General features: G+C 40.4%; 1 protein-coding gene across 1 annotated transcript in view; it reads right to left on the bottom strand.

Moving 5' to 3' along the window:
• Positions 1-18,921, bottom strand: part of PAN2 (PAN2-PAN3 deadenylation complex catalytic subunit PAN2) — a 65,413-nt gene extending 46,492 nt beyond the window's left edge. Inside the window, exons 1-8 of the mRNA XM_080279361.1 lie at positions 18,869-18,921; positions 18,455-18,519; positions 16,747-16,991; positions 12,924-13,093; positions 10,992-11,121; positions 10,131-10,327; positions 9,095-9,305; positions 8,047-8,184 (exon numbers count right to left, since the gene is read on the bottom strand). Of these exons, the coding sequence (XP_080135487.1) occupies positions 8,047-8,184; positions 9,095-9,305; positions 10,131-10,327; positions 10,992-11,121; positions 12,924-13,093; positions 16,747-16,991; positions 18,455-18,494 (1,131 nt within the window). The 5' untranslated portion in view covers positions 18,495-18,519; positions 18,869-18,921. The remainder of the gene's footprint in view (positions 1-8,046; positions 8,185-9,094; positions 9,306-10,130; positions 10,328-10,991; positions 11,122-12,923; positions 13,094-16,746; positions 16,992-18,454; positions 18,520-18,868) is intronic.

The following is an 18,921-nucleotide window of genomic DNA, read 5'->3' as shown; positions in this document are numbered from 1 at the left end:
GGTGTGTCTGAGAATCCTCACATTGGCAGAATGGGGATTCCCACTCGACAATTTGGACTTGAGGATGTTAGTGAAAGCATATTTAGACAAACGAGGGGTTGTTGTGTCACGATTCAGTAACAATGTACCTGGTGTTAAATGGGCCCATTACTTCTTCAAGCGCCACAAACAAACCCTTAGTAGACGATTGTCCCAGAATATAAAGACTGATTGAGCCAGAGTGACAAGAGCCATGCTGGCCGAGTTCTACAGTAACCTGAAAAAATCACTAGAAGGTGTGCCTCCAGAGAACATAATAAATTTTGATGAGACCAATCTTACTGATGATCCAGGTAAAAAGAAAGTCATAATGAGGCGGGGCACTAAATATCCAGAGAGAATCATGAACTCAACAAAATCCTCAATATCTATTATGTTCTCTGGAACTGCATCTGGTGTGTTACTCCCTCAATATGTGGTGTATAAAGCTATCCATCTTTACGATACCTGGACTGAAGGGGGCCCTCCTGGAACACTATACAATAGGTCCCCCAGTGGATGGTTTGACTCGTGTTCATTCGATGACTGGTTCCACAAAATTATCCTCCCCTATGCTAAACGCAGGACAGGTAGAGTTGTCATTATAGGAGACAACTTGGCAAGCCATGTATCACCCAGTGTTATTGAGTCATGTGAGAAACATAATATCTCCTTTCTTCTCTTACCACCTAACTCCACGCACTTGACACAACCTCTCGATGTTGCTGTGTTCCGGCCTCTAAAAGTGCACTGGCGTAAGATCCTCGAGAACTTCAAGAAAACTACTGTTGGTAGGCTGAGTGCTTCATTACCTAAAGACTGCTTCCCAGCACTACTGACCGAACTGGTGGATAAAGTTAAAGGGACCATTGCTGACAACCTACGTAGTGGGTTTAGGAAGTGCGGCATTTATCCTCTTGATCCACAGAAATCCATCTCAAGACTTCCAGAAGATTCAATCCAAGATACAGCTGATACTGGTACACCAGGACCATCTACCAGTACAGTACTGCCTTAGACAGCTCAGTGTTGGAATTGTTGAAGGACATGAGGCATGGAACCAGTCAGTCAAGCTCAAGTCCAGCTATAGCGAAACCAAGGCGAAAGAAAAGGTTGAATGTGTCACCGGGCATGAGTATTACTACAAGGGCACTACAAAATGAAACAGAGAGCCAGCATGAAGAGTGTGAAGTTGATGATCCACAACCCCAGCCACTGAAGCCACAAAAGGATACAGCAGAGATAGCAGCACAGCCTTCCACTTCCACATCTGCACCCAACCATGAAGCACAAGCATCTCCCCTGACAGTCACCTCTACCCAGATTATTGGGGATAAAGTTGTTCCCTCAGATTGGGTAGTTGTGAGGGTTCCCTTTGATACCAAAGACAGATATAGGCATTACGGTGGGGCACCAATTTTCGCGCCTAATTGGGTCCAAAAATAATGCGCGAAAGTGGAATTAGCGAAAATTGGGGCATTGTCTTTATGGCAAAAAGGCTAATTGGTTCCCGGTTATCCTAAAGTAACATCAGATTTTCATTTTCACTTGCAATACAGTACATCAAATCACTATTGTACATTGCATTGTGGGATACAAACAATAAAAACTGTACAGTACACATTATATGAGGAGAAACATACCACAGAGACCAGGTTGAGGTGTTTAACAGATGTTGGGGGTAAGTATCCGAGGCGTTTCCTCCCGACTTTGAATGTCCCGGCCACTTTTTATCACCACCACTGCCTCCCGGCCCTCCCCCCACACCACCAGGCTCTCCCCCCACACCACCAGGCCCTTTCCCCACACTACCAGGTATAGTATAGGCCATTGAACCGTGAGAATCCAACACAATGGAGCTAGCACGCCCGTACACAATGGCGGGAATGGGTGGACAGAGTGTTGACATGACGTCATTCAAGATGGCGGTCGGTTGCGGGCGGGCGGTGCAGGAAATTCAAAGTTCAAAATATTGTCCCAAACCCAAAATTTGTGCGCGAAAATCGATTTTTTTCAAGCGAAAGTGGAAGTTAGGGAATATTTGGTGCATGCCGCGAAAGTGGATTCCGCAAATCCTGCTGTAGCGAAAGTTGGTGCACTACTGTATATTGCTATCATTGTTAAGGTAAAACCAGAAATACATGTCAGGTTTCTCAAACACGTTCAGGGTACACCTCACACATTTGTATACCCAATGGTTGATGACAGCAGTGACATAGACAAAGAGGATATACTGAAGGTGTTACCAGAACCAACACTTGACCGAAAGCAAAGGATGATTTTTGATGTAGATGTGAACCTTTGGCCTAAGTAATGATAATAATTTTGATATAGATCTGAAAGATACCATAGTCAGTACTACCAGTACCAAAGTTATTGCCAATAAGGTGCCTTAACCAGTAATGAGGTTTATTTTAAAGAAAAAAGTGATACTATATATTTAGTTACAGTATTTTATACTGGTAGTTAAGGAATAGTTTTTTGTACTGATGTACTACAGTTAATATGTTCCATGGTGCCTTCATAACATGTGCCAGTGTGTGCGTGTGTCTGTTGATTTGTGTGTGTGTGTGTGTGTGTGTGTTTAGAACCTGTAAGAAATGTTCAACATCATATTATGTTATTTCCGTATGCATTTGTTGAGTCAATGAGGTAGATACTTGATAATTAAGTGAAGTTTTGTTTAGGAAAATGAGGACAGTTCCTCTTACAGTTTTGGGTATATGCAGTGCATTTTTATTTTATCTTTTCATCTCAAAAAGTTCGTGAATAGTTCTTAGTTCTATTTACGGCCAGAATACCTCACTACAATGTGATATGATGCAATTTAATGTGATATGAAATTACGAGCTCCAAAAAGAAGATATTTTGGGATACTTCTCTATATATATGTATAACTCTGGTCACGAGTGCCCAATATTTTTTTTTACATTTTTAAAAAACTTCTCAAGTGTCCGAAGTTTGGCCAGTGTGTCCAGAGATAGATCCCATTAACCATTCTCATGTTTAAAGGGAAAATACATGGATGTCCGAAGTTTGGAAGAGCTGTCCGAAGTTAGGAAATTTGTTCCTAACTTCGGACACTTGAAAATGAAAAAAAAAAAAAGCACAAGTTTAGCTTGGCTAATTTTTTTAAATATATGGATTTAGTAGGTACTCTCCCTGGCTACCACATGACACCAACAGGAATAAAATTGCACCATTCTACAAGGAGTTATTCATTAAAACACATAAAAAATGTCCGAAGTTATGGCGTTTTACGGTATCATCAATTACAGTATAACATGGGCTCAGTGGGGATACATTTTTGGCCAAGGATCACCTGTCCAACAGTCTAAAAACAAGTTTCCAACTTACCTAAACTTGTAGTTATTTCACATCACTGCACTTCATTTGCTGCTTGAACTTCACACTACTGTCCCATCACTGACACTAACACATCTAAACATGAGTGAGTTCAAAGGCCATCTTGGAACAAACAAAAGTACTAAGTTGGCATGTCGGTGACTTTATAGGCGAAAACAGTGATTGTACAAAGACTATTGGGGCTTCATACGGATAATAATGATTGCGTAAGTACAAAATGCAGTTGTATGTTGAAAAAACGGTCCCAACTTTTTATTCATCAATAAGCAGTTCATCATATACCTGTTCATCATAAAACAAGGGTCTGTTGTATACTATGTGAAAAGAGTAAAAAATGCCAAAGTAAAATTATAAAGATATATATGCTTAACTTTTCTCCAATTACTTTGTTGCACATGGTTACCAGAATTTTTTTAACAACTAGGAGTTAAACTCTGATGTTTGTTTAAAAAAAAAAAAGGGTCACTTTCTCGGTAAAACAACAAAAAATGGCATAAAAAGGCACCTATGGCATTTACTGCAAATCCAAGGTCTAAAAAAAAAAAAAAAAAAAAAAAAAAAAAAAAAAAAAAAAAAAAAAAAAAGGAAGATTAGGTACTGTATCATGAAAAATTCATTATCTTGGTAAAATCACCAAAAAACACATAAAGGGACACTTAACCCCTACACGCCGGGGGGTTTCCGATGTTGCATGCTCCTCCCTACGGGGATATTCGTGACGGAAAAAAGTACCCATACTTTAAACCCTAATACAGTATCTGCCAAACTATAACGGTTAGAGAAAAAATTAAAGATACATAAGACTCACCAACTCTTCCTCTTTCAAGTGAAGGTATCCCCATGTCTCCAGGTGGTTCCGTCGATGAGTAAGGATAAGTTAAAAGTTCAAAGGGTAGTGGGAAGACGCTTGCGGCTATACACGTCAATCGGCGTTGCTCCGCGCCCAAAATCGTGACGGTTATACATCAGCCGGCGGTTAGGGGTTAAAGCGTTTATGGCAAAACAAAAAAAATGGGAACACCCAGCTGAAGTGGAAAGTTTTCTACGGTTCACCTGGCTCACATTTAGATGAGTCTGGGGACACAAGAACAATGTAAGGTACAGTACTAGGAAAACCCTCTGCTTTTGCTGAATCAATGAAGGATTAGATAACAGATACTATATGGGAAATGTTATACACAATATTGCACTCCAAAGTGCCAACCTGTTATCTTAAAATGTAGGCGAATATAAGGAGAGTTATTTCATAAACAAAAGAAGAAAGCATACAATGAATGGATGAGAAATAGGGGCGTGGAAGAAGTTGAGAGGCGGAAGAGAGAGTTACATGTAGAAAGAAAGAGAGAGGTGAAAAGATTAGTAAGAGAGAGTAAGAAGAGAGTGGATGAGGAATTTGGAAGGAATTTGAGTGTAAAGTGGAGGGACTGTAAGAAAATGTTCTGGAACGAGGTGAAAAGAGTAAGACAGGGTGGAAGTGAAGTTAGCAGGGGAGTGAAAGATAAAAATGGTAGATTACTAGTGGAGAAGGGAGAAAAAGTGAGCAGATGGAGAGAACACTTTAAGGAATTGTTGAACGTGGAGGATGGAAGTAATGCGAGTATAAGTGGCTGGGGAATGGCTGGGAGAAGGAGGGAGGTGAGAAGACAGGAAGAAATCAGTAGGATAGAAGTTGTGGAAGCAATGAAGAAAGTTAAATCAGGGAAAGCCCCAGGAATTGATGGAGTGTGTGGTGAAATGCTGAAGCATGGGGGAGAGATAGTAGTAGAATGGATGTGGAAGATGTGCAGATTGGCCTGGGAGGAAGGTAGAGTCCCGGAGGATTGGAAGTCAGGTATAATTATTCCCTTGTACAAAGAAAAAGGGGAAAAAGAAGTGTGTGGTAATCATAGGGGCATTTGTCTTCTTAGTATAATAGGAAAAGTGTATGGTAGGATACTTATTGACAGAGTTAGAGAAAGAACAGAGAAATTAGTTGGAGAAGAACAGGGAGGCTTTAGGAAGGGAAGAGGTTGTGTAGATCAGATATTCATTCTCAGATCTTTAGTGGAAAAGTTTCTAGAGAAAGGAAAAAAGTTGTATGCGGCTTTCATGGATCTGGAGAAAGCATATGACAGGGTGGATAGACTAGGATTGTGGAAAGTGTTAAGAATATATGGAGTAGATGGGAAGTTGTTGAATGCTGTGAAGAGTATGTACGATGGTGCGAAGGCTGCAGTGCGTGTGGATGGTGAACTAAGTGAATTTTTCTCTTTGAAAGTTGGGTTGAAACAGGGATGTGTCATGTCTCCATGGTTGTTCAATCTGTACATGGATGGGGTAATAAAAGAGGTACAAGGTAGGGTAGTGGATGTTGGAGTGGCCCTGGTTAGAGAGGATAGTGTTTGGAAACTCCCTGTACTGTTGTTTGCAGATGATACTGTGTTGTTGAGTGAAGACGAAGGGGAGCTGCAAGGCTTGGTGGATGAGTTTGAGAGAGTGTGTAAGAAATGGAATCTAAAGGTGAATGTAGGGAAGAGTAAAGTGATGGTCTTTGAGAGAGGTGAAGTCAGTGAATGTACAGCGAGGTTGGATGGTGAGGAATTGGAAAATGTGAGTACGTTTAAGTACTTGGGTAGTGTGATGAGTAAGGATGGAGGTTTGGAGGGTGAAGTGCTTGAAAGAGTACAGCAGGGAAGAAAGGTTGCTGGTTCTTTGAAAGCAGTGATAAGAAACAGGGAAGTGAGCATGGAAGTGAAAAAGTTACTACATGACAGTATTGTGATACCAACTCTAACGTACGGAAGTGAAGCTTGGACGTTGTTGGAAGGACACAAGTCAAGAGTGAGAGCAGTGGAAATGAGTTATTTAAGAGGAGCCTGTGGAGTCACATGGAGAGACAGGCTGACGAATGAGGATATAAAGGAGCGTTGTGGTGTTGATGTGGATGTGATAGGAAGCGTTATGAGGAACACACTGAGGTGGTTTGGCCATGTGGAGAGGATGGAGGGTGAAAGACTGACGAAGAGAGTGTGTGTGAGTGAGGTGGAGGGGGAAAGAGGGAGGGGGAGGCCGAGGATGAGATGGAGAGATGGGGTGGAGAGGTATATGAGAGAGGGGGGTGTGAGTTGGGAGCTGGGGAGTGAAATGGCGGGGGACAGGGTGACTTGGAGGCGATTTGTTTGTGGCCACCCCAAACGGGATTGAGGCGTCTGGCAATAGATAGATAGATATTTCATAAACTGCATTGGGGCATTTATGGAGTGGAATATCGTTAGGAAGGATCCAAAGAAAAATTGCACAAGGTAATGACATTATGCTAATTTTAGTGATAAGTTGAGCATTCATTCATTCATCATCCAATTCTCCAATCCTACGCCGTCCCATGAGAAGCGCAGGAGCACGGGGCTAGGCAAGTTGGTCCTGACATTCAAGATGAAAGTGACCAGCCTCACTCATCCCTCAGTGGCATTACGTGAGCAATAAACCCCAACCACCCCTTGGATATAAACCTTCACTGGCTCAATCCGACTGGGGCACTGTAATTACCGACTGAACCACCAGACGCCAAAATTTGGTTATATGGTTACCACCCAGCATAGTAAATGGTTTCTTGATGTACAGGAAACCATTTGGCTTGTCACTAAATGTAAAGTCACTCACAGGCAGAAGGAAGAGGAAAGAATGAAGGAAAGAAAGACAGAATAGGTAGGGAGTGTACGGTCGCCCATTGGCAGAAGGACGAGGAAAGAACGAAGGAAAGACAGAAGAGGATGGAAGGAAAGAAGGATGGAGGCGAGGAAAGAGCAGACACCCGAGAGAAGCACTACATCGAGTGAATGGATGGTAAGCGTCCCCATCTAAGTTACTAAGCACACTAAAAAATATATACATTCTGTGATGTGCAGTACACATGGTATAAAGCTAAGTTAAATGCGACTACTTATATATGATACAACAGGGATGACAGAAAGAAAGGCAAACAGAAGTAGAAATACTGAGCTCAAAGCAGAAATGGCCACCTGGACATTCCTGTAATGTCCATCCCCTATGGGAAAATTTCCAGGAGAATGCAGTATTAATAAAACAGACAGAGAATGGAAACTACTAAGTAGAACCCCCAAGACAGTGATGACTTTCCATAGGTTCATCCTGAAGGGATGACCAAGTTTTCCAAATATTTAATGCCAACGAGGAAAGTAAGCTGGCCATCTACTCTTAAAAGATACTGAACTACAAAAGTCTGACCTCAGGCTTCTACACCTCAAAGGCGGGCAGGCTGTTACCATTTTTTTTTTTTTTATGTAATTTTCTATCTTAATTTTCCAAACAGGAACCTGGTATTGGAAATCATATAGATAATATGGGAAAAGAAATGGTTTTTCTTATTACTGATCATACAAAACAATATTTATTAATTTCCATGATACAAATAAAGGGAGTATAAAGCTGGACCAATCTCCTATTAGCTACTGCAAGAGGAAGACATAGTATTTCACTGTAAACAGACAGAACTTCAGGGAAATTTTTATTGTCTTCTTCCAATTGCATTTTCAACGGTCAGTATTACTATGTGAATAATTAGTAACAAAACATTACAATTTCATTAAAAAAAAAAAAAAAAAAAAAAAAAAAAATGCTTTCAGAACTTAACACAGACAGGCTAAATGTAGTGTAGCTACATACCTGTGAGAAATTGTTGAATACTGGCTTGCTCCCTGAAGTGAAAAGAAACAATGATCCCAAACTATCACCGAAGACTATGGCTTGAGATGATGATGCAACATCAAATGTTTTGATGACACTCTCAGGAACACAGCTAACCTGGTAAAATATAAGCATAATATGATGTTACTGCCATGACTCTATCGGATACATTTATGTGAAGCTACAGAAAGTGGTGAATGTTTTTGGAGTATCCGATAGAGCCAGGATTCCTGAGGCTTGAATGATGAGTGAATGGAATTGTGGCCCATTGGACTGGGCAAATTTGGGCTGTCTGGACACTGCTACTCCTCACCATGTCCTAGGGTGGAAAGGGAGGTCTGGATGATGATGATGATGATGATGATGATGATGATGATGATGTTACTGTATACATTCTGGTGAAACGTGAAGATGAGTGGCATGCAGGAGGACTGCTGGACCTTAGGGAATAGGGTGATCAAGTCAATGCCCAGAGTTGGACACACACACACAGACACACACACACATACATATATAAAAGAAAATAATAATAATAATTAAAAATAATCTACCAGCTTTAGATTACTATTATGATGTAGCTCTCACTCTCATTAGGATTTGAAGAATTTCAAAATTAAATACTAGATCTTCAGCACCTAGACTAAACATGCAAAGGTATACCTTGCTATTTTAACACTTAACACTACAGAACACAAAGAAAAACTGGCTGGAATATTATAAAACCTGAAATAATACATGGTTACAAACGATATTCAGAATCTCTTAATTCATCATACTTAAACTTTTTGTAAAATTTTCTCTTATATCAGTTATGCTTGCTACCAGCAGATGATTTTATTCAATTTACAAAATACCGGTACCTCTTATACTGGAGGAGTTGATGAAGACCTTAATTCTTAGCTATGAGGTGTCTCCTGTCAGACAAAATCACCTTTCTGCATTACCAATAATATGTCAAGCACAGTGAAGGGGCTAACTTAGGTGATGAAAAAAAATTCTTATCTGGTGCAACTGTAGACAAACATACCTGATAGTTCATACTCATTATGGCATTGTCTGGCTGTCCAGCATCCATCAGCTGCCACTGGCCCATGGGTGACACAACAGCCAAGCAGGAAGTCAAACCTGGCAGAAATCTGAGCAACATAGGTGGTACAAGTGCACGCAGCGGTAGTGATAGCTTCATCATGCGCAGATCAAATACCATCACAAACTGATCACCAACAGCTTGACCCATTCTGAAGCACAAACCAGACAAGTATAAACAAGGATGATGCAATTAATTGGATCAACTGACTAAAGACAGTTGTATCTCCACCACTTACATCGTTGTCATTCTGACCTTTATATACATACATGCATCATCTAATCCTGTGTTACCATATGAAGAGTGTAGGAGCCCAGGGCTAGGAAAGTTGGTCCTGACATTTAAGATGAGAGTGACCAGCCTCACTCACCCCTGAATGGCATTAAGTGACCAATAAACCCCAACCACCCCTTTGGATGTAAACCTACACAGGCTCAGTCCGATTGGAGTGCCTTAATTACCCACTAAACTACCAGGCACCATAATTTGGTCATGTGGTTACCACCCTGCATAGTAAATGGCTTCCTGGTGTACAGGAAATCACTTGGCTTGTCACTCAGTGTAGTCACCCACAGGCAGAAGGAAGAGGAAAGAATGAAGGAAAGAAAGACAGAAGGGGGAGTGTAAAGTCACCCGCAGGAAGGAGGAAGAACAGAAGAGGAAAGAAGGAAGAGAGGAATGGGCAGACATCCAAAGCAGCACTACATCGAGTGAGTGGATGGTGAGCACCCTCAACTCCCATCAATGAAAATACAGTAGTATCATCGAACTCGAAGGTCAAACTAATCTCAGGACGCTAGACACAGTTACTGATTTATGGTGAATATTTCTTTATCTGGACACGGATAAGCGTTCAAAGAGCGGGTTGGACACTTTCAGGTTGGACACAGATCCACGTCCAAAGACCACAAAAATGTTAAATCAAAAATGCATCAACATTTCCAGAAGAATAATGATGAATGCATCAAATACGTACCTATTTGAAAATCCACATGTAGCGACATAATTTCCAAAGACATCAAAGTCTGAGAGGCTGGCATTATGTGACTGGAAGTAATGCTCCTGGCGCATGGTACGTGGGTCATGCAAAACAATTCTTCCTGTCGCATCCCCATGACACACAAACCTCGGGTGGTCCCGAAGGATGACACAGCCATTTTCACCAACATGATGCTGAAGAATAAAACAAAATCATTACTTTACTCTACTGGTAGACATTATAACTTTTTTTATAATGAACCACATCTACAGTATTTAAGCTTTTTATTGCTTTCTGGAAAAAAAAAAAAAAAATTGATTTTGATACTGCCAAATTAAGTTCAAGAACTTCATCCATGGCTGCAGTAAGAAAATTTTTGCACGTATAAAAAAAAGCGAATTTGAAGGAGGGAGGAGGTGAGATAGGCCAAAGAAAAGGTGGAGGGATATGGTGGATGACTGTGTGAGGAAGAGAGGTTTGGAAGTTGGCAAGGCTTGGGAACTGACAAGAGATCAAGCTGGTTGGATGAATGCTGTGAGAAGAAGAACATGATCAAGGATTTGGCACCCCTTTTTAACGTGGCAGCATCCAAATTGACTCTATCGGATACGTTTATATGAAGTTACAAAACATGGTGAATGTTTTTGGCGTATCCAATAGCCAGGATTCCGGGGGCCTGAATGATGAGTGAATGGAAGCATGGCCCATTGGAATGGGCAAATTTGGGCTGTCTGGACATTGCTACTCCTCATCCTGCCCTAGGGTGAGAAAGGAGGTCCGGATGATGATGATAATGGTGATGATATTAAAAAAAAAAATGAAACATGACATACAGTAAGTGAAAATACTGTATCTAACATATCTGGTTTCTTCGCCACGGCTTAGGTCGTACTCTATCATGGTATCCTGATGGCCCCCCATCAGCAGACGATGGGAGAAATTGCCTCCCAGTTGTACCATACACTGCATATTCTCCATCTGATTAGACCTAGAAAGAAAGATAAAAGCCACAATTCCAGTTGGAAATGACTGACATTTTGACTAATATGTATAACTGGATGGTAATAATAATCAGTAAGATTTAATGGATACAGAACTGTACAAACTATGGTATATGTCATCACCATAAATATCATCATAACCATGAATCCTGATACACAAATACCACATTATATTTTCTTTTTTCTAAAATACAAAACCACACAGCTCCTGTGTAAATTTCAGCATGCCTAAAAATAAGCAATATTATCATTATATTGATCTTTTTTTAATATTTAAAGCAAAGTTCACTGGTCTTTTAGGAAATTTAATACAATATTGACAGTATAAATGAAATATCCCACTTCCCAATATCTGTCATGGAACTGACCAGCAAGGCTAACCAGTAAATACAAAATAAATGCTGTAACACAGGAGTCAAAAACCCCTTAGGCCAATGCTTGATGGAGGACTTAGGGTTACTTATTGTTACAACCATCAAAGTTGTCTCAAAAGTGACAAGGTGTATGGTGGCTGAATACTGGACCTAAATTCAAACCGACAGTAGGACATAGAAATCTGATTTTCAGATTTCTAATGGTAGGCACAGAAGATGCATCTATACAATACTATTAAGGGTTGTTTGATAGCTTTCTCTGAAGAAAAGCAGTTATTAAGACTTTATTCTGCAATTCTGTATTAAAACAAAGTGTCTATGGTAGTGGGTCAATGGTGCTCCCATTCACATTCAGATCAGCCTGGGGTAGCAACAACAACTGTAAACCAGCAGCACAACAACATCTCTATACTTAAGTAAAATATACCACCTTACACCATTTGTCACCAACCCTACCCTCTCTTCCTTTATAACACCATCGATATTCGGTAAATACAGTACTGTACTGAACAGCTATGGGGATATCACAAATCCTCATGTTTTTCCATCTCTGATACTGAACCACACATTTAGATATTCATCTACTCTTAAGCATGTTTCATTACCACCAGTCAACATCTTTCCTTCCATCCCTCCCTCCCCACACACACACACACACACACACACACAAAGTCCTTTCTTAGTCACTCTGTCACAGGATTTCTCCAGCTCACACATGCTTTCTCCACTACAGTATTTTCCCTACTGCATATACTGATCCACACACCCCTACTACTCCTATATCCATTGGTATATTACTCACCAAACATCCCAGTTCATTCCTTACCAACTCAATTACTGCATTACTTTCCCATATAAGGCCATCCATGGAGTAACATCGAACGAGCGATAATCAATAAACCGAGAAAATGGATTTTACGTGACTTTTTTTTTTTTCTTTTTGCCCTCAGAGTCCTTCCTCAAAACATCACCATGAAAATAATAAAAGATATTCCACGGAGGAACTTAATGGTGCAATGCGCCTAAAATTCATTATTATCTCCTCCATTATGCTTGTTTCAATTCTAGTGTGTTAAGCGCACTCCCCAGAGCTCCTCATACAGCTTCTCTACAACCCTCAAAAATTTATTCCACAATAATTATGCATTCACTTTACTCATCTTCATTTATGTATTAATACACAGTCACAGTCTTCTTTCAATCCATGGCAATAAATCCACTCATCCAGGCCTTCTGGCATATTTCTCAAATAATTTTCATTCCACCCTCTCCATATTTCATTATCTCGATAAATGCATCATCAACACCTACTTCCTTCTCATTCTTCAATTTCTTCACAAGAATTTAAGCCTCTGCCATGGTCAAATTCCTAGGTACCACCAAAACCTGTAAAATAACAAAAACCAAATTCTTACTGGTGAGTGAATGTATGCATTCCCTGTCTGGTTCGGAGATTTAGAGTAGTAAGGGTGAGGGCGAGTATCCCAGCATCGATAGATCGCAGGTCACGTATCTCTTCAGTGGCATGAACTTGAAACGATGTATACTTCATGAGATCAGTACTGAGGTAAGATGTTACATGCCCCTGTTCAAAAGAATATTGGTATCCATAGTGGTAAAGTGGATTAAAGTATAAAACTCATAATATACTGTAATTAAGTAAACACTTGACAGAAGAGTACATCCATTACTGCAACTTGGGTTACAACTGACAAATGTGGCACTTATTAACAACACAAGCATTTCTGATTTGTATCCCAATCGTCATTAACTAAGTCAATCTGAAGTAGGTTTCTCCTAGGCTGAATAAAAATACTTTGAAAACTGCAAGAATGAAATAAAATGAAACTGCTGTGCTACAGGAGTTAAAGGACACTGTTTCTAACCCCTTCAATATGATCTCTCTCTCTCCCTCTGTCTCTCTCTCCCCTTATTTACATATCATGTAAGAATGGTATGAAGAAAACAAAATAGGACAACACTATATGATGTTACACAATATATAAATATGTGGAAAGATACTGTAATACATTCCTTCCAAATCCTTGGTCATCATCCTTTCGGGAAGGAGTGTGAATTTAAGTATGTGCCTAAGTACACGTTAGGGAGGGAGGGGGAAGGCAACTACATAAAGCAGTACAGTCAACTCTCGATTCAACGGACTAATAAGAGGGGGGGGGGGAAGTGTCCATTGCTTGAAAAAGTCCACTGCTTGAAAATGAAGGGAATAATAGCCTAAAACTTGAAAAAAAGCAGAAGAAATAAGATGGTATCGAAGATGAGGTGCAGCAATGCTATTGCAGACTAGTTTACCTCACAATACCCTGTTTTCTAAGGACCCATTATATTACGTCTTGCTTCATGGTGTACTGTGCAGTACAGTACAGTACTGTGTTATAGTAATTTTTTTTGTTCAACTACAGTATCATTTATTTTTGTACCTGTGAAGTGAAATACTGTATGTAAGGCTTGGCGGGAGTCTCTTGGTGGGAAACGTCTATCGTCTCGCACTGCCACCTACTGAGCTAGCGGACAAACTTTCAAACAGAAAATGACCAGTGTCCGGAGCGATTCTCCACCAGCAGATATTGTCCACTGCTTCCGAAATCCGTTGATTCAGGGTCCGTAGAATCAAGGGTCGACTGTACTAAATGGGTAGTCCTCCTCCCTCCCTCTTAGCTACAATGTTGTGTCCTATTCCCTCCTTTCTTCTATGGATAATCCTCTGGTCACCGGTCTTCTGAACTATGATTGCATCATTTTCCCATTACAGCAGTTACACAGCATCTCTCCAGCTACATGCTCCCAACTTTTTTCTGTCAAACATCTGCCCATTATTTTTTCCACTCCACAGCTAGCTGCGAGAGGAAAACATTTTTCCAAGTAGTAGTAGTAGTAGCAGCAACAGTAGTAGTAGTAGTAGTAGTAGTAGTAGTAGTTGTAGCAGCAGTAGTAGTAGTAGTAGTAGTTGTAGTAGTAGTAGTTGTAGTAGCAGTAGCAGTAGTAGTAGTAGTAGTAGTGTAGTAATAGTAGTAGTAGTAGTAGTGTAGTGGTAGTAGTAGTTGTTGTAGTAGTAGGATTATGATGATAATGATGATGATGATGATTATTCTATCTATCTATCTATTGCCAGAAACCTGAATCCTGTTTGGGGTGGCCACAAACAAATCACCTCCACATCATCCTGTCCCTCGCCATTTCATTGCCCTGCTCCCAACTCACACCCCCCTCTCTCATATACCTCTCCACCCCATCCCTCCATCTTATCCTCGGCCTCCCCCTCCCTCTTCCCCCCTCCACCTCACTCACATACACTCTCTTCGTCAGTCTTTCACCCTCCATCCTCTCCACATGGCCAAACCACCTCAGTGTGTTCCTCATAACGCTTCCTATCACATCCAAATCCACACCACAACGCTCCTTTATATCCTCATTCGTCACCCTGTCTCTCCATGTGACTCCACAGTCTCCTCTTAAATAACTCATTTCCACTGCTCTCACTCTTGACTTGTGTCCTTCCAACAACATCCAAGCTTCACTTCCATACGTTACAGTTGGTATCACAATACTGTCATGTAGTAACTTTTTCACTTCCATGTTCACTTCCCTGTTTCTTATCACTGCTTTCAAGGAACCAGCAACCTTTCTTCCCTGCTGTACCCTTTCAAGCACTTCACCCTCCAAACCTCCATCCTTACTCATCACACTACCCAAGTACTTAAACGCACTCACATTTTCCAATTCCTCACCATCCAACCTCGCTGTACATTCACTGACTTCACCTCTCTCAAAGACCATCACTTTACTCTTCCCTACATTCACCTTTAGATTCTGTTTCTTACACACACTCCCAAACTCATCCACCAAGCCTTGCAGCTCCCCTTCGTCTTCACTCAACAACACAGTATCATCAGCAAACAACAGAATAGGGAGTTTCCAAACACTATCCTCTCTCACTAGGGCTACTCCAACATCCACTACCCTACCTTGTACCTCTTTTATTACCCCATCCATGTACAGATTGAACAACCATGGAGACATGACACATCCCTGTTTCAACCCAACCTTCAAAGAGAAAAATTCACTTAGTTCACCATCCACACGCACTACAGCCTTAGCACCATCATACATACTCTTCACAGCATTCAACAACTTCCCATCTACTCCATATATTCTTAATACTTTCCACAATCCTTGTCTATCCACCCTGTCATATGCTTTCTCCAAATCCATGAAAGCTTTCATTATTATTATTATTATTATTCTGACTGAAAGCATCAGAGAAAAATTTGGGCTCACAATGGAAAACTTATGGATATCATTTTGGGGCAAACTATGTTATTTTTTGAGTTCCTAGTTGCCTCTAAGTATCCCAATCTCCTGCTACAGAATGACGCCAAACAGTTTTGGTGTGCCTGTCAGTCTGAGATACGCACTTCCTCAACTCTGAGATTTTCTGCCTTAGCCTCTTTCCTTCTGCCCACAGCCCCCAGACTTTTAATTCTTAGACCAGCCTAATGATGAGCAAAATCATCTGCCATCATCCAGAAACAGATAACCTGCATCCTGAATTTTAAAGGTCACAAACAATGTGTTCTGACAAGTAAGACTGAATATTTCTGCTTTCTTCTACTGAAAATTCTTCAAAAGAGAATTTTTGCAGGCTGTCAGCATTTAGCATCTTTTTTTTAAGCTGCTTAAAAATAATAATCCATCTATCCATCATCCAATCTGATGTCACCCCTTAAGGAGCATGGGAACCCAAGATCAGGCGAGTTGGTCCTAACATTTAAGATCAGAGTGACCAGCCTCACTCATCCCTGACTGGCATTATGTGAGCAATAAACCCCAACCATCCCTTGGATATAAACCTAAACAGGCTCAATCCAACTGGAGCATCTTAATTACCCACTAAACCACCTGGTGCCATATTTTGTTACATGGTTTCCTGATATACATGAAACCATTTGGCTTGTCAATCAGTGCAGTCACCCATAGGTGAAAGGAAGAGGAAGGAATGAAGGAAAGAAAGACAGAAGAGGGAGTGTAAAGTCACCCGTAGGCAGAAGAAAGAGGAAAGAATGAAGGAAAGAAAGAAAGGAAGAGGAAGGATGGAAGAGAGGAAAGGGCAGACACCCAAAGCAGCACTACATCAAGTGAGTGGATGGTAACCTTCATAATAAAAGCTTAGAGTAATATGATACTATATTACAAACACAACAAAAAAGTCACACTTACACCACTATTTCCTGCCCAGACCAACTCCTCCTTACGGTCAATATGGACAGAAGATACTTCAAAATGTGGTCCCCCATCCATTATCACGCTGTGACTCTCCTGGAACTCCCCACCACCCATAAATTCTCCATCTGGCGCATTGTGAGCAAATTCTCCCCCTGCTGAGAATGCCTCCCCTCCCTCATTGCCAAACATATCAGCATATACTGAGCTTTCTTCACTGAATGTGCTGCCCTCATTGTAACCTGCAAAAATAAAGATGAATTAGTTCCCTTTATGCAAAGGAGGAATTAAATCCTGGCTATCATGAGATGTTATCTCAGATGCATGAAATTTCTACATTAACAGTGACAGGGCTTAATCATAAAGTGAGCATACATATAATGCTACTCAGGGGTATTAAACTACTGGTAGCCACTTTTGCCTTAAATGTCTAGATTGAGCAGCCTACCCTTGGACCCCTATGCTGCTGATGAGGCAATAAATGATTGGATGATAGATTTTCCTTAACTCTATAGCCATAATTTTTTTTTTTTTTTTTTTTACTCAAACAAGATTCGGCAATAGGAAATCCCCAGCATCCAAAAGATTATAATAACCCCTTCTGCCAGGGATAGATAGATAGAGTTTTTTTTTTTTTTTTTTTATACTAGCTAAACCCTAAACAACTTTACTCAGATGTGGAAATATGGCCATAATTTACTTCCTTTTTGTACTCAAACAAGATTCAGCTATAGGAAATCCTCAGCATCAAAAAGGTTACAATAACCCCATCTGCCACAGGTAATATATATATGCTCTGTGGCTATGGTAAGGAATGGGTGGAGGAAGTTCTGGGAGTTGTTGCCTCTGCTAACACTGAGGGAGCTCTCCTCCATGCAAAGGGATCTATGTATGTAGGCAACAAGTATTAGTAGTGCAATGCTGCATGATGGTGAGACCTGGGCTGTATTGAGAAAGAATATTCACGGGCTCAAACATACAGAAATGACAATGATTAGATGGATGTGTAGTGCATCCTTGAATGCAAGGCACGAGGAGGCTAGAATTACAACTGAAGAGTTGAGAGGAAGGATGGTACTGGAATGTGTTTGTGTTGTGATGAGGAACGAAGGGTTGAGATGGCTTGGGCATATTGAAAGGATTAAGGATGACAACTGGGTGCAGAATGGGAGAGGTATGAATGTCGGGGTAGGGTTGTGAGGGGCTGAGTGTAAAAGACCTGGAATGAGGTCACAGAGTGTGACTACAGGGATAAGAGACTGAACAGGAAGGCTGCCAGAGATCAAGTAACATGGAGAACAACCATTAGGTGACCAAAACTGATGTATGCAAGAATGGCGGAGCCTTTATGAACAATACAATAAGCAATTATCAAAGAATATTATACATGTAATGATATATTAACAATGGTTACTGCAACAGAGTGAAATTCAATGTGTTACCAAAGAACATTATAGTGATATTTTGCATAGATAATGACTGAAAAAGCAAATTCAGGACAAAAAAATAAATAAATAAATAAAAAATACAATATGTTCCACTCAATATTTTCTTAAACATCTGAAACGAAGATACTGTACAAGACATGAGTAACATGTTAGGAAAATTTTTCCAACAGACAATACTGTATCAGTATACATGTATATACAGTATAGTACGTACTATGCAGTCTGATGTAGAACAAAGGACTGTACATTGCACTAACCTAATATTTCATCCCCAAACTGAACTGCAGAGAAGTCCATTGCCACAGAAAGTTTGAGATCCTGCCTGAAAAAAAAAGAAAAAAAAGTAAATACTAGTATGGTTCAGTCATGATACAGTTAGTCAATTTGTGACCTGCAATATTTCTTCTAAATGCATTCACACAATGTTCATAAGTACAGTACCACAATCAGTGAGCAACAGGGTTAGATGGTGTTCAAGGCCGAAAATGATAAAGCCTAACAGTCCCAAACTCGACACAACTAAAAGGGGAAGAAAATGGATTGTTTGTACGGTTGTAATGTACTGCTAGGCTACTTCCCCATCACTATTGATCAAAAACAAATACAACCAATGATACTTGAACCAAAGAGACCAAACCTGAGAGGATCAATGGCTTGCACAACAACCGTACCACTAGTAAATCATCACAGAGTAAATTCTCTTGAATTCTCGTTCTAATGCAAA

Source organism: Coenobita brevimanus, chromosome 78, assembly GCF_032717465.1.
Source record: "Coenobita brevimanus isolate Jiangsu-jjx chromosome 78, ASM3271746v2, whole genome shotgun sequence".
Taxonomy (NCBI): Eukaryota; Metazoa; Arthropoda; class Malacostraca; order Decapoda; family Coenobitidae; genus Coenobita; species Coenobita brevimanus.
Note: the sequence above shows the minus strand (reverse complement) of the source record. Positions and strands in the feature narration are given on the sequence as shown.